Source organism: Antechinus flavipes, chromosome 1 (genome assembly GCF_016432865.1).
Source record: "Antechinus flavipes isolate AdamAnt ecotype Samford, QLD, Australia chromosome 1, AdamAnt_v2, whole genome shotgun sequence".
In the NCBI taxonomy this organism is placed as follows: domain Eukaryota; kingdom Metazoa; phylum Chordata; class Mammalia; order Dasyuromorphia; family Dasyuridae; genus Antechinus; species Antechinus flavipes.
Genome location: NC_067398.1, coordinates 650,169,170 through 650,195,952, shown reverse-complemented (window position 1 = coordinate 650,195,952; position 26,783 = coordinate 650,169,170). Strand labels below are relative to the sequence as shown.

Here is a 26,783-nt window from a genome sequence, read left to right as displayed (position 1 = left end):
ATGAGACATCTGAGTACAGGATTCTAGTCGAAGGAAAATATGATGACCATAGAAATGTACATTATTGCAATTATCATTTTTGAACATTTTCATTACAGGCCCTTGGATAAAATTATAGGGTTCTAATCCTGACTCCACAGCAATGGACATACAATGATATTCAAAGTCACTATAATTTTCCATGAGGGGTTATAAGAGCCCATTATTCTTGGACAAATAAATCAATTCATTTGAAACTCCTAAGATTCATAATTGTATTCCTTAAGACTAGACAGGACCAAAGCTCAATAAATTGTGTAATTAAAGCACACTCAGGGATTACTAAATAGTTTCAAAGGAAGGAGACATCATCGGGGAGATAAAAATATTGAAAAACATCACAATGGTTAGGGAAATTTCAAATTATACCAGCAAAAAAAATAAAATAAAATAAAATAAAAAATAAAAGGAATGCAACAATGGAACCTCTAAATTGGGATCATGAATTCTATCTATTACTTTTCTTCTCATATCACAGGGAGGGAACTGGAATTTCTTGACAGACAGAAGAATAAACAAAATGTGACATTTATGTCACCCCAACTCCAGGTAATAGGAAAAGGAGTAATCCTTTAGTACTGTATCCCAAGAAAACTTGCAGGTGTTCCCTTAAAATTCAAAATATTTGAAAGGGAAAGCAATAAATAATTGGCACTACCAGAATGTCTACAATAGTAAAACCTGAAAGAAAAATATAAAAGAAAACTTCATAAAAAGTTATGAATACATGAGATTTAATTAGTGCAGAGCACAGTTGCATGAAAAAAATATAATTTAGAAGTACTGTACAAAAATAAGAGAGTGCAAATGAGGACAAATACAAAACAAAGATGACAGTAGTTTAAAATGAACCATAACAAAAGAAATTGCAATAAAATAATTCAAAGAAAAATAGACATCTAAAAAATAAAGCAGTGAAAAAAAAAACAAACGAAAAATGCAAAAATATTGAAAATTGTATTGACGAAGATGAAATCAATGAAAGAAGAGAAATTAAACATTATTTAAGTGAAAGAAATAAGAGGCCACTGTCAGGATCCAAACTACATCTCTGAAGGAGCTGCATGTAGGTCAAGTTCTCGTGCGTGTTGGGGTCGAAGAAGCCCTTGGTGTCGTCCGAGGGGTCGGAGAGGATCTGGTTCATCTCCTCGTCAAAGTAGCCGCGCTGGTAGGCCACCTCCACCGGCACGCGGTGGCTGTGCACCGGGTCGATGACGCCGCCCGTGGCGATCTGGGCCTCCAGCAGCCTCACGCCGTGGTCCTTGACGATGAGGTCCCTCTTCATGGCCTGGAAGAGGGAGATCTGCTCTCCCGAGTACGGGTCGGTGTAGCCGGTGACGGCCCTCTCGGCGGACAGCAGCTTCTCCTGGATCTCACCGCCCACCACGCCTGCGGCCACGGCCTCGTCCACCGACAGTTTCTGGTTGCGCAGCGGGTCGATGACGAAGCCCGTGGCGGCCTGAGCCTCCAGCAGCACCAGGGCCGTGCCCGGCCGCAGGATGCCCTTCCACATGGCCTGGTAGATGCTCATCTTCTCCTGCTTGGCCGGGTCCTCCTTGGACGGCACCAGGACGCCCGCGATGCAGCTGGTGCCCTCCAGGTACCTCTTGACTGAGTCCATCTCCGTGATCTCTTGCAGGCTCTTGGTGCCCTGGGCCAGCTCGCGCAGGGTGTCCAGCCCCAGGATGTTGGAGGTGCGCAGCTCCGAGGCCGACACCTGCCTCCTCAGGCCGCGGAAAGACACCTTGCTCAGCTTCTCCTCCGTCTCCTCGATGATGCTGGTGAGGGTGGCGATGAGGGCCGGCAGGGTCAGGGCGCCGGACGCGTGCTGGGCCAGGAGCTCCTCCCTCCTGGCGTCGGTCAGGTACGTGGAGAAGAGCACTTCCCACACCGACACCTTCTGCCCCTGGAACTGCCCGACTTTCACCTCCATGGTGGTGTTCCTCAGCGCCCCGAGGGCTTCCTCGCGGCGGCGGCGGGCGTTCTCCGCCTCTTCTCGCGCTTCTGCCTCCTGAGACCCGCCTTCGGCCTCTTCGATGATGGTGGTGAGCCTGCGCGTCAGCGCTGGCAGGGGCAGGGCCCCCGAGTCGTACTGGGCCAGGAGGTCCTCCCGGGTGACCTGCGTCACGTACGTGGACACCAGGACGTCCCAGACCGGCACTTTCCGCCCCTTCAAGTGGCCGACCTCCACCTCCATGGTGGCGGCCTGCAGCTTGCTGCGCGGGTGCAGTCCGTCTCGGCGGGAGCTGAGCTCCCCTGAGCTGGCCGTGGGGGCGTCGCGACGGTCGCCTGCCTCCGTCACCAGGCTGGTGAGGGTGCTGGTGAGCTCCTCGATGGTCAGGGCGCCCGCCCGGTACTTCCTCAGCAGCGCCTGCCTCTTGCTCTCGGCCACGTCCCTGCAGAACAGGAGTTCCCACACGGACACGGTCTGGCCCCGGAAGAGGCCCCCGTGCACCGTGACCCAGGCGTCCTGCAGGGCGCGCCGCATCTGCTCGCTCAGCTGGGACACTGCGGAGCTCTTGTCGGCCAGCTGCAACATGAAGAGGCCGGTGTCCGGGTCGCGCACGCACCTGCGCAGCAGCTGCATGTAGGTCAGGTTCTCGTGCGTGTTGGGGTCGAAGAAGCCCTTGGTGTCGTCCGAGGGGTCGGAGAGGATCTGGTTCATCTCCTCGTCAAAGTAGCCGCGCTGGTAGGCCACCTCCACCGGCACGCGGTGGCTGTGCACCGGGTCGATGACGCCGCCCGTGGCGATCTGGGCCTCCAGCAGCCTCACGCCGTGGTCCTTGACGATGAGGTCCCTCTTCATGGCCTGGAAGAGGGAGATCTGCTCTCCCGAGTACGGGTCGGTGTAGCCGGTGACGGCCCTCTCGGCGGACAGCAGCTTCTCCTGGATCTCACCGCCCACCACGCCTGCGGCCACGGCCTCGTCCACCGACAGTTTCTGGTTGCGCAGCGGGTCGATGACGAAGCCCGTGGCGGCCTGAGCCTCCAGCAGCACCAGGGCCGTGCCCGGCCGCAGGATGCCCTTCCACATGGCCTGGTAGATGCTCATCTTCTCCTGCTTGGCCGGGTCCTCCTTGGACGGCACCAGGACGCCCGCGATGCAGCTGGTGCCCTCCAGGTACCTCTTGACTGAGTCCATCTCCGTGATCTCTTGCAGGCTCTTGGTGCCCTGGGCCAGCTCGCGCAGGGTGTCCAGCCCCAGGATGTTGGAGGTGCGCAGCTCCGAGGCCGACACCTGCCTCCTCAGGCCGCGGAAAGACACCTTGCTCAGCTTCTCCTCCGTCTCCTCGATGATGCTGGTGAGGGTGGCGATGAGGGCCGGCAGGGTCAGGGCGCCGGACGCGTGCTGGGCCAGGAGCTCCTCCCTCCTGGCGTCGGTCAGGTACGTGGAGAAGAGCACTTCCCACACCGACACCTTCTGCCCCAGGAACTGCCCGACTTTCACCTCCATGGTGGTGTTCCTCAGCGCCCCGAGGGCTTCCTCGCGGCGGCGGCGGGCGTTCTCCGCCTCTTCTCGCGCTTCTGCCTCCTGAGACCCGCCTTCGGCCTCTTCGATGATGGTGGTGAGCCTGCGCGTCAGCGCTGGCAGGGGCAGGGCCCCCGAGTCGTACTGGGCCAGGAGGTCCTCCCGGGTGACCTGCGTCACGTACGTGGACACCAGGACGTCCCAGACCGGCACTTTCCGCCCCTTCAAGTGGCCGACCTCCACCTCCATGGTGGCGGCCTGCAGCTTGCTGCGCGGGTGCAGTCCGTCTCGGCGGGAGCTGAGCTCCCCTGAGCTGGCCGTGGGGGCGTCGCGACGGTCGCCTGCCTCCGTCACCAGGCTGGTGAGGGTGCTGGTGAGCTCCTCGATGGTCAGGGCGCCCGCCCGGTACTTCCTCAGCAGCGCCTGCCTCTTGCTCTCGGCCACGTCCCTGCAGAACAGGAGTTCCCACACGGACACGGTCTGGCCCCGGAAGAGGCCCCCGTGCACCGTGACCCAGGCGTCCTGCAGGGCGCGCCGCATCTGCTCGCTCAGCTGGGACACTGCGGAGCTCTTGTCGGCCAGCTGCAACATGAAGAGGCCGGTGTCCGGGTCGCGCACGCACCTGCGCAGCAGCTGCATGTAGGTCAGGTTCTCGTGCGTGTTGGGGTCGAAGAAGCCCTTGGTGTCGTCCGAGGGGTCGGAGAGGATCTGGTTCATCTCCTCGTCAAAGTAGCCGCGCTGGTAGGCCACCTCCACCGGCACGCGGTGGCTGTGCACCGGGTCGATGACGCCGCCCGTGGCGATCTGGGCCTCCAGCAGCCTCACGCCGTGGTCCTTGACGATGAGGTCCCTCTTCATGGCCTGGAAGAGGGAGATCTGCTCTCCCGAGTACGGGTCGGTGTAGCCGGTGACGGCCCTCTCGGCGGACAGCAGCTTCTCCTGGATCTCACCGCCCACCACGCCTGCGGCCACGGCCTCGTCCACCGACAGTTTCTGGTTGCGCAGCGGGTCGATGACGAAGCCCGTGGCGGCCTGAGCCTCCAGCAGCACCAGGGCCGTGCCCGGCCGCAGGATGCCCTTCCACATGGCCTGGTAGATGCTCATCTTCTCCTGCTTGGCCGGGTCCTCCTTGGACGGCACCAGGACGCCCGCGATGCAGCTGGTGCCCTCCAGGTACCTCTTGACTGAGTCCATCTCCGTGATCTCTTGCAGGCTCTTGGTGCCCTGGGCCAGCTCGCGCAGGGTGTCCAGCCCCAGGATGTTGGAGGTGCGCAGCTCCGAGGCCGACACCTGCCTCCTCAGGCCGCGGAAAGACACCTTGCTCAGCTTCTCCTCCGTCTCCTCGATGATGCTGGTGAGGGTGGCGATGAGGGCCGGCAGGGTCAGGGCGCCGGACGCGTGCTGGGCCAGGAGCTCCTCCCTCCTGGCGTCGGTCAGGTACGTGGAGAAGAGCACTTCCCACACCGACACCTTCTGCCCCTGGAACTGCCCGACTTTCACCTCCATGGTGGTGTTCCTCAGCGCCCCGAGGGCTTCCTCGCGGCGGCGGCGGGCGTTCTCCGCCTCTTCTCGCGCTTCTGCCTCCTGAGACCCGCCTTCGGCCTCTTCGATGATGGTGGTGAGCCTGCGCGTCAGCGCTGGCAGGGGCAGGGCCCCCGAGTCGTACTGGGCCAGGAGGTCCTCCCGGGTGACCTGCGTCACGTACGTGGACACCAGGACGTCCCAGACCGGCACTTTCCGCCCCTTCAAGTGGCCGACCTCCACCTCCATGGTGGCGGCCTGCAGCTTGCTGCGCGGGTGCAGTCCGTCTCGGCGGGAGCTGAGCTCCCCTGAGCTGGCCGTGGGGGCGTCGCGACGGTCGCCTGCCTCCGTCACCAGGCTGGTGAGGGTGCTGGTGAGCTCCTCGATGGTCAGGGCGCCCGCCCGGTACTTCCTCAGCAGCGCCTGCCTCTTGCTCTCGGCCACGTCCCTGCAGAACAGGAGTTCCCACACGGACACGGTCTGGCCCCGGAAGAGGCCCCCGTGCACCGTGACCCAGGCGTCCTGCAGGGCGCGCCGCATCTGCTCGCTCAGCTGGGACACTGCGGAGCTCTTGTCGGCCAGCTGCAACATGAAGAGGCCGGTGTCCGGGTCGCGCACGCACCTGCGCAGCAGCTGCATGTAGGTCAGGTTCTCGTGCGTGTTGGGGTCGAAGAAGCCCTTGGTGTCGTCCGAGGGGTCGGAGAGGATCTGGTTCATCTCCTCGTCAAAGTAGCCGCGCTGGTAGGCCACCTCCACCGGCACGCGGTGGCTGTGCACCGGGTCGATGACGCCGCCCGTGGCGATCTGGGCCTCCAGCAGCCTCACGCCGTGGTCCTTGACGATGAGGTCCCTCTTCATGGCCTGGAAGAGGGAGATCTGCTCTCCCGAGTACGGGTCGGTGTAGCCGGTGACGGCCCTCTCGGCGGACAGCAGCTTCTCCTGGATCTCACCGCCCACCACGCCTGCGGCCACGGCCTCGTCCACCGACAGTTTCTGGTTGCGCAGCGGGTCGATGACGAAGCCCGTGGCGGCCTGAGCCTCCAGCAGCACCAGGGCCGTGCCCGGCCGCAGGATGCCCTTCCACATGGCCTGGTAGATGCTCATCTTCTCCTGCTTGGCCGGGTCCTCCTTGGACGGCACCAGGACACCTGCGATGCAGCTGGTGCCTTCAAGGTACTTTTTCACTCTTTCTGCAATTTCTTTTACTTGTTTTTGTCCCTTCTCCAATTCTTGTAATGTATCTTTATTAATTATATCGGCCTTGTAAAGTTCACCCGCTGTTACTTGTCTTCTCAAACCTTGGAACCATACCTCCTTTCTTTTGTTTTCTTTTTCCTCAATTAATTCCCAAATTATATTCACAATACTTTCTAATGCTTTTGATGTGTCTTCCCTATACCTGTTCACTAATTCCTGTTTCTTTTCTTCCGTGACATATTCAGAGCAAAGTAGGTCCCACACTGACATCTTTTGCCCTCTATACTTCCCCTTTTCCACTGTCACCATTTCTGCTTTGAGTGCCTTTTCAATGACTTCGTCCATATATCTGTAAGTCTTTTCATGTTTGACTATGGGCAGCAGTGCCAAACCTGTTTTTGGATCTTTCATGCACCTGGAATGGAGTTCTGCATAGTTCACTTTCTCATGTGTATTTGGATCCTGAAATCTTCTGCTTCCATGCTTGGTATTTGATAGTAAGTTGTATGTTTCGGGGTCTAAGCAGCCCCGCTTGCAGGCCACATCTATGGGAAGGCGATGACCATAGTTTGGGTCAATTACTCCTCCTGTGGCTACTTGTGCCTCCAGCATCCTCATTGCCTCCTCTTTTTCTACTAGAGCTTTCTTCATGGCCTTGTAGAGGGATATCCTCTCACCTGTGTCTGGGTCCTGATAGCCAGTTACTGCCTTCTCTGAATTCTGGAGGTCTTCCTGTAGCTCCCCCCCTAACAACCCTGCAGCCACAGCTTCATTCACGGACAGCCTCTGGTTCTGCAGAGGGTTGATGATGAAGCCAGTGGCAGCCTGTGCCTGTAGAAGCTGCATTCCAATTAGCTTGGGCATCACTTCTCTGTTCATAGCCTCATAGACACTCAGTTTCTCCTTTGTTGATGGTATCAGCACCCCAGCAATGCAACCAGTCCCTTCCATGTACCTTTTCACTGATTCTAGTTGGCTAAGTTTTTCTGCTGCCCCTTTTTCCCTTTGGAAGTCCGGCAAGGACTTTCTCATCAATGATCTCAGAGTTGAACAGCTCAGCAGCTGTCACATCCCCACGGAGTCCTTTCACCTTGATTGCTTGGTTCTGTTTTTCCGTTTCCTCAATGGTCGTTATAATAATTTCTAAGAGTTGGTCCAGGTGCAGAGTGTTTGATCTGAATTGTCTGACCAGATCTCTCTTTTTCTGCTGTGTGAAATACTGTGAGGAAAGCAAGTCCCAGACAGAAACAATCTGATTGGCAAATTTCCCGATGGGCACCTTGGTGGTCCTGGATCGCAGCAGCTGTTTTGTGGTCTCATCTATGTATATGTAGCTTTCTCCTTTCTGTACTATTTGCAGCATATACAGTCCAGTTTCTGATTCCTGAATGCATCTCTCCAATAGTTGCAGGTAAGTGAGGTTTTCGTGAGTGTTGGGGTCGAAGAAGCCCTTGGTATCGTCCGAGGGGTCGGAGAGAATCTGGTTCATCTCCTCGTCAAAGTAGCCGCGCTGGTAGGCGACCTCCACGGGCACGCGGTGGCTGTGCACAGGGTCGATGATGCCGCCCGTGGCGATCTGGGCCTCTAAAAGTCGGATGGCGTGGGACTTTAAAATCAGTCCCTTGTTCATGGCTTCAAAGAGAGAAATTTGCTTGTTGGTGTAGGGTTCCGTGTAGCCAGTCACTGCCTTTTCTGCACTCAGGAGTTTCTCATACACTTCTCTGCCAATTAGTCCAGCTGGCAAGGCCTGATCTACAGACAGCTTCTTGTTTTGCACGGGGTCGATGATGAATCCAGTGGCAGCCTGGGCCTCCAGCAGCACCAGGGCCGTGCCCGGCCGCAGGATGCCCTTCCACATGGCCTGGTAGATGCTCATCTTCTCCTGCTTGGCCGGGTCCTCCTTGGACGGCACCAGGACGCCCGCGATGCAGCTGGTGCCTTCAAGGTACTTTTTCACTCTTTCTGCAATTTCTTTTACTTGTTTTTGTCCCTTCTCCAATTCTTGTAATGTATCTTTATTAATTATATCGGCCTTGTAAAGTTCACCCGCTGTTACTTGTCTTCTCAAACCTTGGAACCATACCTCCTTTCTTTTGTTTTCTTTTTCCTCAATTAATTCCCAAATTATATTCACAATACTTTCTAATGCTTTTGATGTGTCTTCCCTATACCTGTTCACTAATTCCTGTTTCTTTTCTTCCGTGACATATTCAGAGCAAAGTAGGTCCCACACTGACATCTTTTGCCCTCTATACTTCCCCTTTTCCACTGTCACCATTTCTGCTTTGAGTGCCTTTTCAATGACTTCGTCCATATATCTGTAAGTCTTTTCATGTTTGACTATGGGCAGCAGTGCCAAACCTGTTTTTGGATCTTTCATGCACCTGGAATGGAGTTCTGCATAGTTCACTTTCTCATGTGTATTTGGATCCTGAAATCTTCTGCTTCCATGCTTGGTATTTGATAGTAAGTTGTATGTTTCGGGGTCTAAGCAGCCCCGCTTGCAGGCCACATCTATGGGAAGGCGATGACCATAGTTTGGGTCAATTACTCCTCCTGTGGCTACTTGTGCCTCCAGCATCCTCATTGCCTCCTCTTTTTCTACTAGAGCTTTCTTCATGGCCTTGTAGAGGGATATCCTCTCACCTGTGTCTGGGTCCTGATAGCCAGTTACTGCCTTCTCTGAATTCTGGAGGTCTTCCTGTAGCTCCCCCCCTAACAACCCTGCAGCCACAGCTTCATTCACGGACAGCCTCTGGTTCTGCAGAGGGTTGATGATGAATCCAGTGGCAGCCTGGGCCTCCAGCAGCACCAGGGCCGTGCCCGGCCTCAGGATGTGCCTTCGCATGGCGTCATAGATGCTCAGCCTCTCCTTTGTGCCCTGGATGAGCACTCCAGCTATGAAGTTGGTCCCCTCCAGGAACTTCTTCACACCCTCCATCTCGGTCACTTCGTGCACCGTTTTTTTGCCCTGGTTCAGATCGTCCAGTGTTTTCTTGTCAATCAGCTGGGATCTGAACAGGTCATTGGCTGACACCTGCTTCCTGAGGCCAGGGAATGTGATCTGCCTGGCCTTCTGCTCCGTCTCCTCAATGAGGGCGGTGACATCTGTGACCACCTGGCGAAGGGCCGCGGCCCTTCCTGAGCGACCCAGGTCTACCAGCTCCTTCTGCTTGTCAGCACTAACATACTCCGAGTGGAGCAGGTCCCACAGTGACACGGTCTGGCCTTTGAACCTCCCGACCTTGACGGGGACCGTCATGGCTTTCAGAGCCATGATGGTGTGGTCGTCAACATCCAGCGCCACACTCTGGGAGAGAGGGAGCAGCCATAAGCCTGTGTCGGAGTCTAAGATGCACCTGTCCTTTAACTCCTGATATGTCACCTTGTCACGGGTGTTAGGGTCGAAGAAAAATCTCTTATCTTCAGTGGTCTTGGCCAGGGCCTGATCTGTCTCCTCATCTAAGAAGCCGAGCCTGCAGGCAGCTGGCAGGGGAAGATGCAGGTGGTGGATAGGGTCTACAACCCCCCCTGTAGCCAGCTGTACTTGCAGAAGGAGGAAGCCCTCATTCTGGTCAATAAGTCCTTTGCCCATGGCCTGCCAGACAGAGATGGTGCCGCCGGTGTAGGGATCAGTGTAGCCAGTCGCTGCTCGCTCTGCTTGGATGAGCTGCTCACTCAGCTCTCCTCCAATCACGCCAGCCTTGACTGCATCTTCCACAGACAGTTTCCGGTTGTTCTCCGGGTCAACAAGTAAGCCTGCAGCCAGCTGGGCCTCCAGCAGCCTCAGCCCAAGGCCGCGGGGAAGCAAGTTGCTTTTCATGGCCTGGTAGATGCTCATCTTCACCTTGGATCCCTCCACCTGGACCCCGGCGATGCATCCTGTCCCCTGTAAGTACTGCTTCACCTCTGGTCTCTGGGCAACCTCGCTTGGTGACTGTGTTCCCTGAACCAGCTTCTCCAGGGTGTCCAGGTCAATGATTCCTGTGTCCAGCAGCCAGACAGCAGGGACTTCCCCCCGTAAGCCCGGTAGCATGATGTGGGTCTGAGCTTGTAGTTCTGCTTCTCTCACTTGCTTCAGAGCAGCAGCCATGATTTCTTGGACCGTCATCCTCCCCAGACGGAAGTTTTCCAAGAAGGCTTCCCTCTGATCATCTGTGAAGTGCCCAGAGCACAGCAGGTCCCAGAGGGACACACTCCTCTCAGCCACTAGTGTGTCCTGGAAGACCTGTTGGATTTGCTCATCCGTGGAAACGGGGGCGGCTGTTTGGGGCAGGGGCAGCAGGTGACAGCCGGAAGCCTCGTCCTGCTGGCAATGCTCCAGAAGCTGGGCGTAGCTGAGGCTCTCACTCCCGTCCACTGTAGAGAAGGTCTGGAGGGTGGCAGGGCAGGCTCCAGAGAGGGTCTTCTCCATCTCTTCATCAATGTAGCCCCGCTGGGCGGCCACTGCCATGGGGACATGGTGGTGGCTGTTGGGGTCAATGATGCCCCCGGTGGCTACCTGCGCCTCCAGGAGCTGCACGGCCTGCTGAGAAGGGACCAGGCCTTTCTTCATGGCCTGGAAAAGGGAAACCTTCTTGCCTGTAAAGGGGTCCGTGAAGCCCGTCACGGCCTCCTCAGCATGATGGAGCTTCTCGTGGAGCTCCGGCCCCACCAACCCCTTTCGCACAGCGTCATCCACAGAGAGCTTTTCATTGCTCACGGGGTCGATGATGGAGCCAGTGGCAGCCTGGGCTTCGAGGAGGGGAAGGGCCACTCCAGGAACCAACAGTTTCTGCTTCATGGCTTCATAAAGACTAAGCCTCTGGTTGGAAGGCTGGAGGAGCACCCCGCCGATGGTCCCTGAGCCATGGAGGTACCTGCGGACGGACTCCACTTTCAGGAGCTCCTCAGGGCTGACCCTCCCATCCAGTACCTGCTCGAGGAGGTCACGGTCAATGATGCGGGACTCCAGGAGCTGGTAGGCGGTGACCCGACCCCGGAGAGCCGGCAGGGTGACCCCTGCCCACTTTTTCATCTCCTCCTCCAGTCTCCGCACAATCTGCTCCAGGGTTATCTTCCGCAGCTTGTAGTGGGTCAGAATCTCCCGCCTCTGGCCCTCCCGGAAGTACTCGGAGTTGATCAGGTCCCACACGGAGACCCTTTGACCCTTGAACCGGCCGTATTTCACCAGCAGGAGGGATTTCTGGAAAGCCTGGCGGGTGGCTTCGGTCACCAGCTGGGGCTTCCGGCTGTTGAGTGGCAAGAGGCAGAGGCCGGTGGCTGGCTCGGTCACACACTTCTCCAGCAGCTGCAGGTAGGTCAGGTTCTCGTGCGTGTTGGGGTCGAAGAAGCCCTTGGTGTCGTCCGAGGGGTCGGATAAGATCAGGTTCATGGTCCGGTCAAAGTAGCCGCGCTTGTAGGCGACCTCCACGGGCACGCGGTGGCTGTGCACGGGGTCGATGATGCCGCCCGTGGCGATCTGGGCCTCCAGCAGGCGCACGCCGTGCTCCCTGACAATGAGCTCTTTGTTCATGGCCTGGAACAGGGAGAGCCTGTCCCCCGTGCATGGGTCCGTGTAGCCCGTCACCGCTCTCTCGGCGGACAGCAGCTTTTCGTAAACATCGGGTCCGATGACGCCGGCCCTGAGGGCCTCCTCCACAGAGTGCCTCTTGTTCTCCTTGGGGTCGATGATAAAGCCGGTGGCTGCCTGAGCCTCCAGAAGAATGAGGGACGTGCCCGGTCTCAGGTAGCCCTTCCTGCGGGCCTCGTAGATGCTGACCTTCTCCTGGGAGTCGGGCAGGAGCAGGCCGCTGATGCACCCTGTCCCTTGCAGGTACTTCCTCACAGAGTCGAGGCCCCCCACGTCCTGGGCTGTCGTCTGGCCTTGCTCCAGCTTCTCATACAGGTCCTGGTTGATGATCTCCGACCTGAGGAGCTCCCTCGGCGTCACGTGATCCCTCAGGCCTTCAAAGGTGACCCGGGAGGCGGCAGCGGCCTGGTCGATGATGGCGCCGAGCTGGGACGCCAGCATCTCTGTGGAGAGCGCTCCCTCCTGGTACTGCCCGGCCAGGGCAGCCCTCTGCTCTGCTGGGATGACGTCCAAGAAGAGAAGCTTCCAGAGAGACACTCTTTGTCCTTTGAACTTCCCTGCTGTGGCAACTGCCGTGGCCTTCCTCAGGGCCTCCTGGGTGGAACGGTCAATGAACCAGCGTCCCTCTGGATGCCCTTTGTCATCTCCCCCACAGAGAGGCAGGAGGAGGGAGCCGGTCTCTGGATCAGTGACACAGCGGACCAGCAGCTGCTCATAGGTGAGGTTCTCCTGGGTGTTGGGGTCAAAGAAGCCAGTAGGGTGGGAGAGACTGGCGAATGTCTCCTTATCGAGGCAGTCCCATTGGAAGGCGGTCTCCAGCGGCAGCCGGAGCTTCCTAACCGGATCGATGATCCCCCCCGTGGCCAGCTGGGCCTCCAGAAGTCGCAGTGCCAGTTCCTTCGGTACTAGCCCCTTTTTCATGGCTTGAAAGAGGGGGATGAGACCCCTGCTGAAGGGATCTGGGTACCCAGTCACCGCCCGCTCGGCTACCAAGAGCTTCTCCCGGAACTCAGGCCCCACGAGTCCAGCCCTGACGGCCTCATCCAGCCCCAGCTTCTTTTCACTGGCAGGGTCCATGAGGGAATAGGTAGCAGCCTGAGCCTGGAGGAGGGCGAGGGCAGTGCCCGGGGGGAGGAGGTGCTCCATCAGGGCCTGGTAGATGCTCCTCCTCTGGCCTGTGGGTGGGACGATGACCCCGACTATACTGCCTGTCCCCTCCAAATAACACTGCACTTCTTCCCGAGCCCTCACTTCAGGCACAAGCAGCTTCCCCTCCCTCAGCTCTTCAAACACCTTCCTAGGCAGGATGCCAGCCTCCAGAAGCTGTTCGCTGCTCACCATCCCTCCCAGGGATGGGAAGGTGATCTTCAGTGGGAGCAGGGCCAGCCCCGTGGCAGGGCTCAGCACACACCTGCTCCTAAGCTCTTGGTAGGTGAGTGGCTCCTTTGTGTTGGGGTCAGAGAAGGCCCGGGGACCATCAGCTGCGGGGTCAGAGAGGCTGTGGCCTGTCTCCTCATCCAGGAGGCCCTTCTGGTAGGCAAGTTCCAGTGAGACACGACCCCCCTGTGCAGGATCTATTATGCCGCCCGTGGCCAGCTGGGCTTCCAGCCAGCTCAGGCCTGAATCCCTGGCCACAACTTCCTTGTGGAGAGCCTGGAAGAGGGGCAGCTTCCCTGGCCCGTAGGGATCAGGGTAGCCGGTGAGGGCTCGCTCAGCTGTGAGCAGCTTCTCTTTCAGCTCCAGGCCTACCAGCCCCTGTTTCACAGCCTCAGTCACAGGGAGAAGCTGGCCCTGAATGGGGTCGATGAGGCCCCCCGTGGCTGCCTGGGCTTCAAGAAGAGCCAGTCCTACCTTGGCTGGGAGTAGCCCTCGCTGGATGGCTTCATAGAAGCCCAGGGGCTGCGCCGAGGCCTCCAAGTACACCCCAGCAATGGGGCCTCTCTCCTGGGGACAGGTCTTTCCATCATAAGTCACAGGAAACTCCTCGCTGGATTCAGGAGGGACAGCTTTGGGCATGGTCTTCAGGCCCTTGGGGGCTTGACCTGTCCCAGTGCCATTGACCGAAATGACCGAGTCTCCATTTAAAGTCACCTTCGAGACATCCATGTCCATGTCCTGTGGGCTTCTCTCAAGCAGTGTTCACTTCCTAGGAAGGCGGGAAAGCAAAGAAAAGCCCTAATGATTTGAAGTGTTTGAGACCACCATACAGTCTTCCAGAGAAGTTCTACCCACACCTCTTCAGTCATTGGAGGAAAGGGAAAGGACCAATAGAGGTTCCTAGGAGAATCATCAAATCTCACAGTCTCTGAATTGGAAGGCACTAGAGGAACCCTAATCCAAGCCCTCCCTGAACAGAAATCCCTTCTTCAACATCTCTGAAACAGCCCTAATTATTGGGAAAGTTTTTCTTTTTTCTTTTTTTATTTATTTATTATTTTTAAAAATATTTTATTTTATTTTATTTAATAATAACTTTATATTGACAAAATCCATGTCAGGGTAATTTTTTTACAACATTATCCCTTGCACTTACTTCTGTTCTGATTTTTCCCCTCCCTCCCTTCACCCCTTCCCCTAGATGGCAAGCAGTCCTAGATATGTTAGATATGTTGCAGTATATCCTAGAACAGTTCTCTTGTTGCACAGGGAGAATTGGATTCAGAAGGTAAAAATAACCCGGGAAGAAAAACAAAAATGCAAATAGTTCACATTCGTTTCCCAGTGTTCCTTCTTTGGGTGTAGCTGCTTCTATTCATCATTTATCAATTGAAACTGAGTCTTTGTCAAAGAGATCCACTTCCATCAGAATACATCCTCATACAGTATCGTGTCAAAGTGTATAATGATCTCCTGGTTCTGCTCATTTCACTGAGTTTTTCTTTACATGGAGCTAAAATACACCTTCTTGTAATTTCTTCCCATTGCTCCTAGTTTTGACCTCTGGATCTGGTAGAACAAGGACAATCCCTTTTACACACAATAGTCCTTAAAGTCAATCCTCATGCACCCCTGCGGCTTCTCCTCTATGATAAACATCCCTGTTTGCTTCCAAGTGCTCAGCTGCTGATGTTTTTCCAAGGCTACCTTCTCTCTACTCTGAATGTCTCTTGTACATACTAATTTATGTATATATTGTCTCCCTCATTCGTACGAGAGCTGTTTTCTGCCTTTCTCTGAGTATCTTCAGTACTTAGCACAGTGCCTGGCACGTAGGTGCTTAATAAGTGCATGTTGATGGTCTGATTTCTGTTCTCATCCTGATTGCCTTCTTCTAGATGTGCTCCAAGAATTCAGCAAACAGGGCAAGGAAATGAGGCTGGAGCTAAGGAGAGGGCAGGAGCAGGAGATGGCAAAGATCCACAGAATGACCCCCTGCTACCTTTGTCCTTTGGTTCCACTAGGGAACCACTATGGTCACCTGGCTGGAGTCCAAGATTTGAGGGGAAAATGGGGACTGGAAGATGAGACGTGAGCAGCCAGGGTAAAGGAGGATGTTAAGATTGAGTTGGAATTTGATTGAAAAATGGGGTCTAAACTAGTTAGCAAGATAGATAGAGCTGGGCCTGGAGTTAGGAAAACTTGGATTAAAATCTTGCTTCAGACACTAGGTGAACAAGTCACTGAATTTCTGTTTGCCTCAATTTCCTCAACTAATTAATAATAGCATTATTACAATAATTGTAATTTAATAATAACATTGTTATGAGAATCAAATGATATACTAATTAGAAAGTACTTAGCGCAATGCCTGGCACATAGTAACACTATATAAATAAACTATTATTATTATAATCATCATTATTTTTAGTTGTGAATGGAGAATAGGAATTTAGGCTTAGATTGGGATGATGAGGGGCAAAGAGATCAGGGCTAAAGCATAGAATCTTTATTCTTTCTTTTTCCTTCCTTCCCTCTTTCTTTCCTTCTTTTCTTCCTCTCTTCCTTTCTCCTTTATTCTTTTCTCCTTCCTTCTCTCCTTCACTCTTGCCTTGTTTCTTCCTTCTTTTCCTCCCTCCCTCTTCCTTCCTTCCTTCTTTCTTCCTCCTTCCCTTCCTTCTTTTTCTTCTCCTTCCCTCCCTTCCTTCCTCCCTTCTCTCCTTCCTTTCTTCCTTCCTCCTCCCTCCCTCCTTTCCTTCCTTCCTTCCTTTCTTCCTTCCTCCCTTCTCTCCTTCCTTTCTTCCTTCCAGAGATTTTAAAGAAGGGAAAGGGGCCTGCATGTGCAAGAATGTTTGTGGCAGTTCTCTTTGTAGTGGCCAGAAACTGGAAACTGAGTGGATGCCCATCAATTGGAGAATGGTTGGATAAATTGTGGTATAGGAATATTATGGAATATTATTGTTCTGTAAGAAATGACCAACAGGATGAATACAGAGAGGACTGGCGAGACTTACATGAATGATGCTAAGTGAAATGAGCAGGACCAGAAGATCATTATTTACTTCAACAACAATACTGTATGATGATCAATTCTGATGGACGTGACCCTCTTCAGCAATGAGATGAACCAAATCAGTTCCAATAGAGCAGTAATGAACTGAACCAGCTACACCCAGAGAAAGAACTCTGGGAGATGACTATGAACCACTACATAGAATTCCCAATCCCTCTATTTTTGTCCGCCTGCATTTTTGATTTCCTTCACAGGCTAATTGTACACTATTTCAAAGTCTGACTCTTTTTATACAGCAAGATAACTGTTTGGAAGTGTGTGTGTGTGTGTGTGTGTGTGTGTGTATTATATATATATATATCGTATTTAACTTATACTTTAACATATTTAACATGTATTGGTCAACCTGCCATCTGGGGGAAGGGGTGGGGGGAAGGAGGGAAAAAGTGGAACAAAAGGCTTTACAACTGTCAATGCTGAAAAATTACCTATGTATATTTGTAAATAAAAGGCTATTTTAAAAAAAGAAAGAAAGAAAGAAAATGTTCCATAGAGGAAATGGTACTTAAATTAGACCTTGAATGACAGGAAGGATTTCATCAGGAAGGAAATAGTAGTGAGGCATTCCAAGCAGCACTAGACATGTATGAGTCACTTGAAGAGGTGAGAGTTAAAGGTGTGGGAGTAGAAAAGATTCACTGAGGGAAAGTGGAGACTGGGGCCATAATACAAATGGATCACTGGAAGAAACTATGGATATTTTGCCTAAAGAAGCTTGGGGCAGTGTGAAATTATCTCTGAGGTTCTTTTCTACCTCTAAAATCATAGGGTCCTCTGTATGACATGATATCTTGTTTTCAGAAAATGAAACTAGATTTGTCTTTCTTGGTCCCAGGGATAGAATTTGAAGTAATGGTTGAATACTATGGATAGGCAAATATTGATTAAACATAAGAAAAAAACCTTCCTACCCAATAATTGAATAGATTGCCTCAGTAAGTAGGGAACTCCCCATCACTGGAGGTCTTCCAGTCCAAACTAGATGATTCTTTGTGGGAAATGTTATAGAGAAGATTCCTGGTAGGTGCAAGTTGGCCCAGATAATAAATTGCCCCTATTTATATAGTAATACTTCCTAAGGCCATGTCTAAAACATGCATCTAAGAGGCAGGAGAAGGAAGACAAGTCTGAAAAGGAAATAACACAGCCACAAAGAAAGGAGGGAAATGAGGAGAGAGCCACATCTCTGGAGTCAAGGGAAGAGTTTCTCCAAGGAGGGGGAACAGAAAGGAGACTGATGTACTGCTGATAGCCCATGGATGAGAACTGAGAAGTACTCGATTTGACAATGAGGAAGTGGCTAGAGACCTTGGAGAGTGCAATTTCTGGAGGGTGATAAGAACAGGGCCAGATTGCAGGCAGCTGAGGAGAGTGTGGGTGGTGAAGGGGTGAGGATAAGGAGAGGCACTTGGATGGTAGTTTGTCATGAGATCTCATAGTACCAGAAGAACTAGCCCACAAACTCAAGAAGGCTTTAGCTTGGTCTGGCCCCTGCCTCTTGCAGGCCATAGAACCCCAGCTTCAAAAGGAGAGACCTGTCTTCCTCCTCACTCAGGGTGAGGACCTGGAAAAAGGTGATTCAGCAGCAGTCAAGGTAGGGACTGGAAACTCAGTCCCATACCAATCTGTCAGTGCCTATATACACTTTCAGTCTTTGCACAAGGCATGTCTGATGTCTGACTTTCTGACGCTAGGTGGGGCTGGGTTGGGCTGGGCTGGGAATCTAGGGGAGAGACACAGGAGGGAAGGTCCTAGATGGAGAGTCTCTTCTCTTTTTCCTTCCTTCAACACTCCCCACCATCACCTCCTTTAAGGATAGGATCCAAAGGAGGAGAGAAGAGAAAGAGGGAAAGGAAAGGGAAAGAGTAGGGTTGCAGAAAAGGGAGCCTAAGAGGGACCAGGTTAGGACCTAGTATCCAGGATGCAGTGGAGTCACTATAACTACCCTTTCTTCTTCCTAGCATCTCCAAGGCTAGCTAGGTAGCCCAGTGCCTCCAGGGAAAGGCCCCTGTTTTAGACTAAATCAATTCCCCCTCCCCCGACCTTTGTCTAGTGTTGAGGTGGCCATGGGCAGGGAGCCCAGAGGTTGGGCGGGAAACTGAAAAAAAAAAAAAAAACAAACAACAGTGCCCTCCTTCAGCCCCTGGCACTGTAATGAAGGGCAGAGATCAATGGACCGATAGAGTTACCTGGAATGGGTGAGGCTCTGAGAGGGGAGGGAGAAGAGAAATTTGGATGAATCTCTTCCTATATCTCCCCTCCCTCAAATTAATTAGGGGATCAGCACTTCCTCTAGTTCTCTCAAAATCTGAGGCTCCAAAAATCAGCATACAGTACATGGCCCTGAGAGTTGGCATATTGACATCAGGGACCTGTGGGAACTAGGAGCAATGGTGGGGAGGGGAGGGGGTAAGGGGAGAAAGGTAGGGGAGGGAATAGGGATGAGTTGTAGGGAAGTTCATTTAAATTTGGGGTCAGGAAAATTTCTAATGACAAAAGCTTGTTTCCTTGAGGGTTCCAAAAATTGGAAGACTTTTTAGGTATGTTGTAAAAAGGGCTCTTTTTCAGGTGTAGGTTTGAACTAGATGGATTTTGTGAATTTCCTTCCTTCTCTGAGTTTCTGTGACTTGATCTTTCTGAGCTTCAATTTTGTTATCTATAAAATGGGTATGGTCTCTCCTCCAATTCTCTGATCATCTATGTAAGAAAGGAAGCATCTTCTGAGGGAACCAGGGAATATCTCTGTCGGCCCTCCCTCTTTACACTCGCCCTTCTTCTAGCACTAAGCATTCTCCTGCTTAGAAATCAGTGGGAAAACACTGACAGGATCTTCCTTGACTCCAGCTCCACACAGCTACCTGAGAAGGGGAGGACTTCCTTAATGCCTTGCAATTCCTCAGTGATTATGAGAAATGAAAAGGATGTTGGGGACCTTCATTTTCTAGAGGAAGAATGGGAAACCTTAAGAGGGAAGGAAATTGCCCAGTAAGTTTGCCAGAGGTGGAACAAGATTTCCAGGTCTCCTGACTCCCATTACAGGTCTCTGTATGAAGCTGATTGCTCCCCCTTCTCTCCACTCTTTCAGGATTATGGCTTCTTTGGCCTAGAGAAGCCAGCCTAGCTTCACCTGTTGTTTTTTTTAGTTCTCAAAACCAACCATGACAACCCATCCGGGTACAAGGAAGGCAAATAATAATACCTTCCCCCACTCCCAAGTCCTATAAAGTCACTAAGAATAGGGTTCACCCAAAACAATACCCCCTCTTCCTCACAGACATACACACCTAGGCTAAGATCAGGGACCATGTCTCTACCATATTTATACAAAGATCCAAATGTCATACCCAGAGCTTGCCCAGAGATGCTCACTTACATGCTTCCCCGACTAGGCAAGGTTCCCTCTACAGGACAAAAACCACTTAGACCCAGGAATTCCCCAGCCTTCCTTCAAACACACAAACAATCTGAGTCCAAGGACTCCTTACCCCCTACCATCCCCCTATCTCTCCACATTCCTACATCTGGAAAGGACAATTGATGAGAGGGAGAAGGGAGAATGGGTTATCATCATTCCAGGAGGGCCATTCAAGAGGAAGCAGAACCTGGTACCCATGAGGGACCTACTCTGGGTGAGGTGTGACCAGATCCCTGACATCTAAAGCATTCCTATCATATTCTTAGGTCATAGGACACATCCTTTTATTTCTATGGACAGTTACTCAAGAAGGAAAAACAAAGAGAGGAGGCAGGTTCCATAAAAACACAAAGATGAACTTCTTAACCTATAAAGCTACCCAACAATGAAATGGGCTCCCTCGATAGGGAGGGAAGTCCCTAGAATTGAAAAGTGCTCAAAGAAACAATGAATAGATTTAGAACTGGGGATCATTATGGTCAACTATCTCTAATTTTTACAAATAAGGAAACAGGTTAAGAGAGGTTATACAAGGTGACGTGAGTAATAAAGTTGTCAGAGTTGAACCTAGACCCTCTGAGATCAAATCTAGTGTTTGTGCCACAGATCCCTCCACCCAGTTTCTCTAGTTGAAGAGAATAATCACTGTTCATTCATTTAGAGCACTTTGAGGTCCTACACAGTACTTTACTCACAACTCCTCATGAGGCAGGTTATTATTCTTAACTTATAGATAATATATATAGTAGAGAGAGACAGAGACAGAGATGGAGAGAGAGGGAGAAAGATAGAGAGAGGGGAGAGAGAGACAGAGACAGAGAGAGACACACACAGACATGGAGAGAAGAGAGAGACATAGAGAGAGGAGAGACAAAGACACAGAGGCAGAGAGAAAGAGAGAGAAAGAGAGACATAGACAGAGAGAAAGAGAGAAAAGAGAGTATTTTCTCTAGTGCCCTTTTCAGTTCATTCATTTTACAAAGGATATGCATTCCTGGGAATGAGAACAGATTCTCAGAAAGAAAAATAAATTCACCTCAGGGATGCAGTCTCCTCATTCCCAGGGTACATTTGCCCTTATTTCCAGGGCACAATTCCCTCATTCCTAGGACTTGATCCTTAGGAAACATGCCCCTCAATTCTGGGACACACTTCCTTTATTCCCAATACACACTGCCATCATTTCTTGAACATGCTCCCTAGTGACTAGATATTTCTCATGCGCCCCCAAATTACAATCATGTCTTCTCCTCTGGGTAAGGTCTCAGGGATCCTGAACCTACTTGAACCAACTCTCTCCCTGTCCCAAGTTTGAGAATCTGTTCCAGGGACCGCTGGGAGTCCAGACCAGGCTCAGTGAGAGATTCATTTTCACTTCCTCTTTTCAGTACCGTCCCAGGACAAAGGGACAAGGTTTAAAAAACACACGGCGCTCCAAGCTACAGTTCTCAAATCCTTGTAAGGGACTTCAGCTCCTGACTTCAAATAACCTATGATTTTCCAATTGTACCCCCATTACTTAGTCCAGAAATATCGTTCCCATCCAGCTCAGGAATCTAGGTACTTCACTTCATAACTTCCCATTTCTTCAGCCCCGGGTACCTGATTCCCCTTAACTCCCCCTCTTTAATACCAGAACTCGTGAATCCGAAGCCCACGTTTCTTAGCTAAGGACCCCTCCCTCTGACATGACCCCATAATCATGAAGCCAAGGTCCCCTGCCCTCCAGACACCCTTAGCGCACACCTGTAGACTTCTCCCGACTTGGTGAGTGCCGGCTGCTGCAGTCTCTCCGTCCCGATCAGCTTCTCTCGCTACCTCCGCACATTTTAAACCTGGTACCTCCCGGCACCTCTCAGCCCTTCCCAATGCCTAAGCGGCCAGAGCTGAAGGCTCCTCCCCTTGGCCAGCCCTTCCCACTCCGCCTTCTTCAGCCCCCTCCTCTTCTGGGATTCGGGATAGCCGGGGAGAAAAGAGGTTGTAGAGGAGGGAGGGTTGAAGCCCAGAGTGGAGCAGGGAGTTGGAGGATTAGGTTAGCTGAGAAAACGGCACCAGGTGGAGTGAGGGTGGTGGAGGTGACAGGGAACAAAGTGCACCTGGGAGGGGTCTGTAGAACCATACCCCGCCCACCGCCACCCCCCAAACTGAGGATGCAGCCCCAACTCTGACTCCTCGCCCCACCCCCGAGGGTGGAGTAGCCTGACGAGTACTGAGACAGTCATGTGTGAGTACATGCAACTAAATACAATTGAGGACCTACACCAACTCTGGCCCCCTCCCCGGGCCGGGAGCTGCCCGCTTGTAGTGCTAGTAGCCAGGGGTGGGGCCTGTTGCTGGGGATGGGAGAAGCCAATGTTTCAGGAACCCTCCTTCACTCCCTCTGCTTCCGAAGCCCCACGTCAGGGAAAAAGAATGTGGTGGTAGGGGGAGGGGACACACAGGTAGAGCAGGGAGCATCCGAAGACCCAGGGTGGTTATGGGACGGGAGATCTTGAAAGAGTTAAGGGCCATCATTTACCTTCCCCAAACCTCACCCTCCAGCCCCGAATAGCCCAGGTGAGTCTAGCGAGAGCTGGGGGAGGGGAGGTCCTCCCTCTCCGCTATGGGAAACCCTGTCCTCTCCTCTTCTTGGTCTTTCAGGACCTTGGGGTGTAGAGGTGCTTCCCAGGACCCCCAATCTCTAAATACTTGCGTGAGTCGGGACAAGGGCTGGCAATGCAGGGATCCTGGGTCAGCTCCGCCTTCACATGCCCCTTCGTATCTAAGCAGTTCCATTCTATCACTCTATGTCTGTCAGGAACCTGGAATCTGAGGGGTGGTTCTGGGTACCTGGTCCTAAATAAACTAGTTACCTAAAACAAAGCTTCTTAAACTTTTCCTTCTCGCGGACCCCTTTTTGCTGAAAATTTTTTATGTGCTCGGGATATATAGGTGTGTATGTGTGTATATATATTTACTGATAGGAAATCATAATTTGCCGATCTGCACATTCCTTTATGACACTCCACAATTTAAGAAGCTGGGACCTGGGTCGGTACCGAACACGTGAACCAGACGCGAGTGGCCAGTTCGAAGACCCCTATCCTACTCGGTTTCCTTCAAACCCTCGGCTGTGGGTAGCCTGACCCTCCCCTTCTGTCTGGTGCTGAGAAGGGGGTAGGGGAGGGCGTGGCTGAGATGGGGGTAGGGGGCGGGCGTGTGGCAGCCCAGTTGAGGAATTGTAGAGGTAGGTCCAGGATCCCGCCCCTAGCAGTTCCTTCTCCCTTCTCCAGCCGCGTGTCGCCCTGGGGGAAGGAACATTTGTATCTACTTTGCCAGGGAAATTCTGCGCCGACTGAACTTTGAGTGGAAGGGCAGAGCGATAAGGACAGCCGAAAGAGAATAATTAGTGTTTATATAAAACTTTATTGCTGGGGTGTGAGGGTAGCGGGAGACCTAAGCCCCTGAAAGCAGGGCTGCTGGTGGACTGGGCTCCTCGGCTATTAGCAGGGCACACACAGGTACATGTGAAAGCACAAAAGTTCATCTAGCCTGCCTAGAGCTGGGCACACCGGGCAGATCCCCCCAGCCCAAGGCTGCCCAGTGCCCCTCCCTGCTCCCATCCACATTTACAGCCGGCTGGACTGCCTTGGAACACTGAGGGTAAAAGTTGAGGAAGAAGGGATAGGTGTGGATCTTCCCCCCCACAACCCATCACTGTTACCCTCCTCTGCCCTAAAAGACCTGAGATCCTTTCCCTCAGCAATTGGCCTCTAGCTTGGCTCACAGCTCAGCTTTGCTCAGGCTGTATTCCTATGTCCTCCAGTCCCTGCTTGCTCTCCTCTGGTTCACTCTTCCTCTGTTCTAGTACCAGCTCTTTCGCCTCCAGTTCTTGCTCTGTCTGTCCTGGTGCCCTTTCTGTGCTCTCTGGTGCCTTCTCTGTCTGCCCTGGTGCCCACTCTATGCCCTCCACTGTCCTGTCTAACTCTTCAGTTGCCCACTCTGTGCTCTCCACTGCCTTCTCTGGCTGTCCTGCTGCCCACTCTGTGCCTTCCGATGCCCTCTCTTGCTGTCTTGCTGCCCACTCTGTGCCCTCTGCTGCCTGCTTTGTCCTTTCTATTTCCTCTAGTGACTGTTCTAGAGCCTCCTTCCCCATCACTTTTGTCTCTTCCTGAGATCCCTTTTTTCTCTCTTCCAGCGCCCTCTCCTTCCATTCAGGTACCCACTCTGCCCCCTTAGGTGCCTGCTCTGTCTTTTTCTCTCTCTCTTCTGGTGCCTTTAATCTCCCCTTTGGTTCCTGCTCTGCCTCCTCCAGTGTCCTTTCTCTCCCTCCTGGTTCCTGCTTTGTGTCCTCTGGTGCCCACTCTGCCTCTATTTCCCGCTTTATTTCCTTCTGTTCCTTCTGTTGTGCTTTCTCCAGCACCTGTCCTGTGCCCTCCGGTGCCCACTCTGTCTCTGGTACCTGAGCTGTCTCCTCAATTTCCTGCTGTGCTTCTTTCTCCATATCCAGTTCTGTGCCCTCCAAGGTCCCCTCTGCCTCTTTCCCACCTGCCCGCTCTGTGTTCTCTGGTGCCCGAGCCTTGCTCTCCAGTGTCTGCTCTGTCTTTGATGCCGGCTGTATCTCCTCTGTTACCTGCTCTTTTGCTTTCTCTGGCATCTGTTTTGACTCCTCTGGTGCCTGCCGTATGGCTTCTAGTGCCTTCTCTGTGCTTTCTGGTTCAGTCACCTGCCCTGTGCCCGCAGATACCCTGATAGGCTTGCTTTCCACAGACACATCTATAGCTGCTCTGGGCTTATTATCACTGCTACTAGGGAGCTGTGTGGTGCTGAACGGGCGGGGTGCCCTGTCCCCAGAGCGAGTTCTCCGAAGCACTGACTGTAAGAGGGAAGAGAAAAGAGATGGCATCAGTGTCTTGGTCTCGCCCTCATGCCCACCCTTGCCCTTTCCAGGCCTGGCTGCTACCTTCCTCCTTCTCCACCCCTGCTTGGGGAGCCACTGGCCATGGGCAGGGTGGAATCTATGCTCAGGAAACTTCTGCCGCCCGAGGGAAATTCTAGAGAGGGAATGTCAGGGACCTTGGGTGACAGGAGACAATGGCGTCAAGGCATCCCGGGGAGAAGACTAATCTGACTTCCTGTCTACCCCCTATCAGTCTCACCTTTCGGGCCTGGGGGCTGTTGGGAGCCGAGGCGCTGCTGGAAAGGCTGAGGTTAGAGGCAGAGCAGCTCCGGGATAAGGTTTTATGAGGGTGGTCGGGGTTGCCGTCTGGAGTCAGGAATTTCTCATTAATCTTCAGATTGGTTCGTCCCTTCACTGGCAAAAAGAGAGGGAAGGCCAAAGGGTTATATGCATTTAGGCAGGGAGGAGGGAGAGGAGAAGGAGGGGGGGTTTAGCAGTGTCTCTACTCATTTTATCTTCCTTGTATCTTCCTTCTGTGGCTTAAGTCCGTTGACCTTTAACTCAGCCTGCTGATTTTCCTGTTCTTGCCTTTATATGGCAAGGTCTGTTTTCATGACTTCTGACTCATGGCCCTCTGGCTTGTCTTGGCCTTTATTTTTCAGGTATTCCCTCACCTTAGCTGGCCCAAGTAGCCCTGATGTGGCCATCTCTCCTCCCCCCGGGCATCCCACATTCTTTGCATTAACCACAAATCTCCACATCCCATTCTCTGCCCTGAATCTTCTCATGCCCATAGCTCCTCGACTCACACCGGGGCCTACTTCCATTTTGAAAATGAGCTTCAACTCATCTCTGAATATGGACAACTCCCAAGCCTACATCTCTACCTTTAATCTCAACCTCTGAGTCTTTTATTCCATTACCTCATTTCTATACTGGAAAAAATGCCTGAAAATTGCACATCATGCAGATTATGATCCAGTGTTGGATGAGTAGCTCGTTGAATGACATTATTGGCAAATATCTCTTGAACAGATTTTGCAGGTAGATAATGAAATGGGTACAGAAGTGAATAGAGGTAAAAGAGGCACAGACTAGATCATGTCTGGGAATGATCTCTAGAAGGACAGTCTTCATCTTAGTCTCAAGGTCTTTCAGATAGCCAGATCACAGACTCATGCCCTCCTGATCTAGTCCACCTTAGTTTTGATAGAGGTCTTTGGTCTTGTCCAAGGCCTTCTCCAATTTAAGAAAAACTGCTCCATTTCCTCCAGCTTCTGTCATTGCTTTAGTGCTTGAACACGAGGCTAGATTCCCTTTGGCCATATCTCTATCTCATGGGTGCTGTGAGGCAGGCTTTATGGTACCTTACAGAGCACACCCCACCACCTACCAGATTGGACTGTGAAGAAGATTGATAAACCTCCTATTCATCTGCCTGCCTCAAAAGATTTCTCTCTCACCATTGATAGTCTGCCTCTGCTCATTCATGAATGATTAGTATGCTCTTCCAGCCCAGCCCAGACTCTCCCCCATCTTAGTGAATCTGAACCCTCAACCCCAACTTGTTCCCATCCTCTTCCCTCTATTTCTCATTATGGATATCTTTTCCCCTTCCACTGTTTTCTGTGGAATGTCTACTCCATAATTAACAAATTTGTCTTTTATCTTAAACTTTTTCTTTCTTGGTCCTTCCATTTTCTGGTTCTCATGTCTGATGATCGTGACTTTTCCACTTGGTTTTTCACTCATTGGTTGAGGTAGGTAAATCTGAATATTCTTTACTCTTCGTTGCCACTTCTAGACTCTCCCTCAACCACCATCAGTCAGCAGACTCCTCCTTTGAGGTTCAAATTATCCAAATCTATCTACTCAAACTAGATATGGGTGACTTTATTTATTGACCCCAAAGGACACTTTCCTGCCATCTTTAATGAATTTGGTGCTTGGATCACAGTCTTTCTCTCTGTCCTGAGTCCTGCTGTCATAATAGAGGGCTTTAATATATCAAATGATGCTCCCTCAAGCACCCTAACTTAACTTTTACAAACCACTTAGTTATCATGATCTATTCCTCCACTCTGCCTCAGCTACCCAGAGATCTCAGGCCTTGATCTTGCCATTATACACAAGTGTTCCACTTTTAGGTTCATGAACTGTGAAATTCCTCTCCCTGATCACATCTTGACAAGCCTTACCCTTAGATTCCTCCCACCTGCCTCTTTGGTTCTATTCATGTGC

General features: G+C 52.3%; 2 protein-coding genes across 2 annotated transcripts in view; both read right to left on the bottom strand.

Moving 5' to 3' along the window:
* Positions 1-756: 756 nt before the first annotated feature.
* EPPK1 (epiplakin 1) lies at positions 757-14,349 on the bottom strand. Its single transcript, XM_051971374.1, is given in 2 exon segments — positions 757-7,219; positions 7,221-14,349. Coding segments are annotated over 2 exon segments (12,870 nt in total). The 5' UTR covers positions 13,911-14,349; the 3' UTR covers positions 757-1,039.
* An 8,699-nt stretch (positions 14,350-23,048) lies between these two features.
* Positions 23,049-26,783, bottom strand: part of LOC127544632 (microtubule-actin cross-linking factor 1, isoforms 6/7-like) — a 103,078-nt gene continuing 99,343 nt past the window's right edge. The window contains exons 39-40 of the mRNA XM_051971373.1: positions 24,802-24,956; positions 23,049-24,518 (exon numbers count right to left, since the gene is read on the bottom strand). Coding sequence (XP_051827333.1) covers positions 23,433-24,518; positions 24,802-24,956 — 1,241 coding nt within the window. The 3' untranslated portion in view covers positions 23,049-23,432. The remainder of the gene's footprint in view (positions 24,519-24,801; positions 24,957-26,783) is intronic.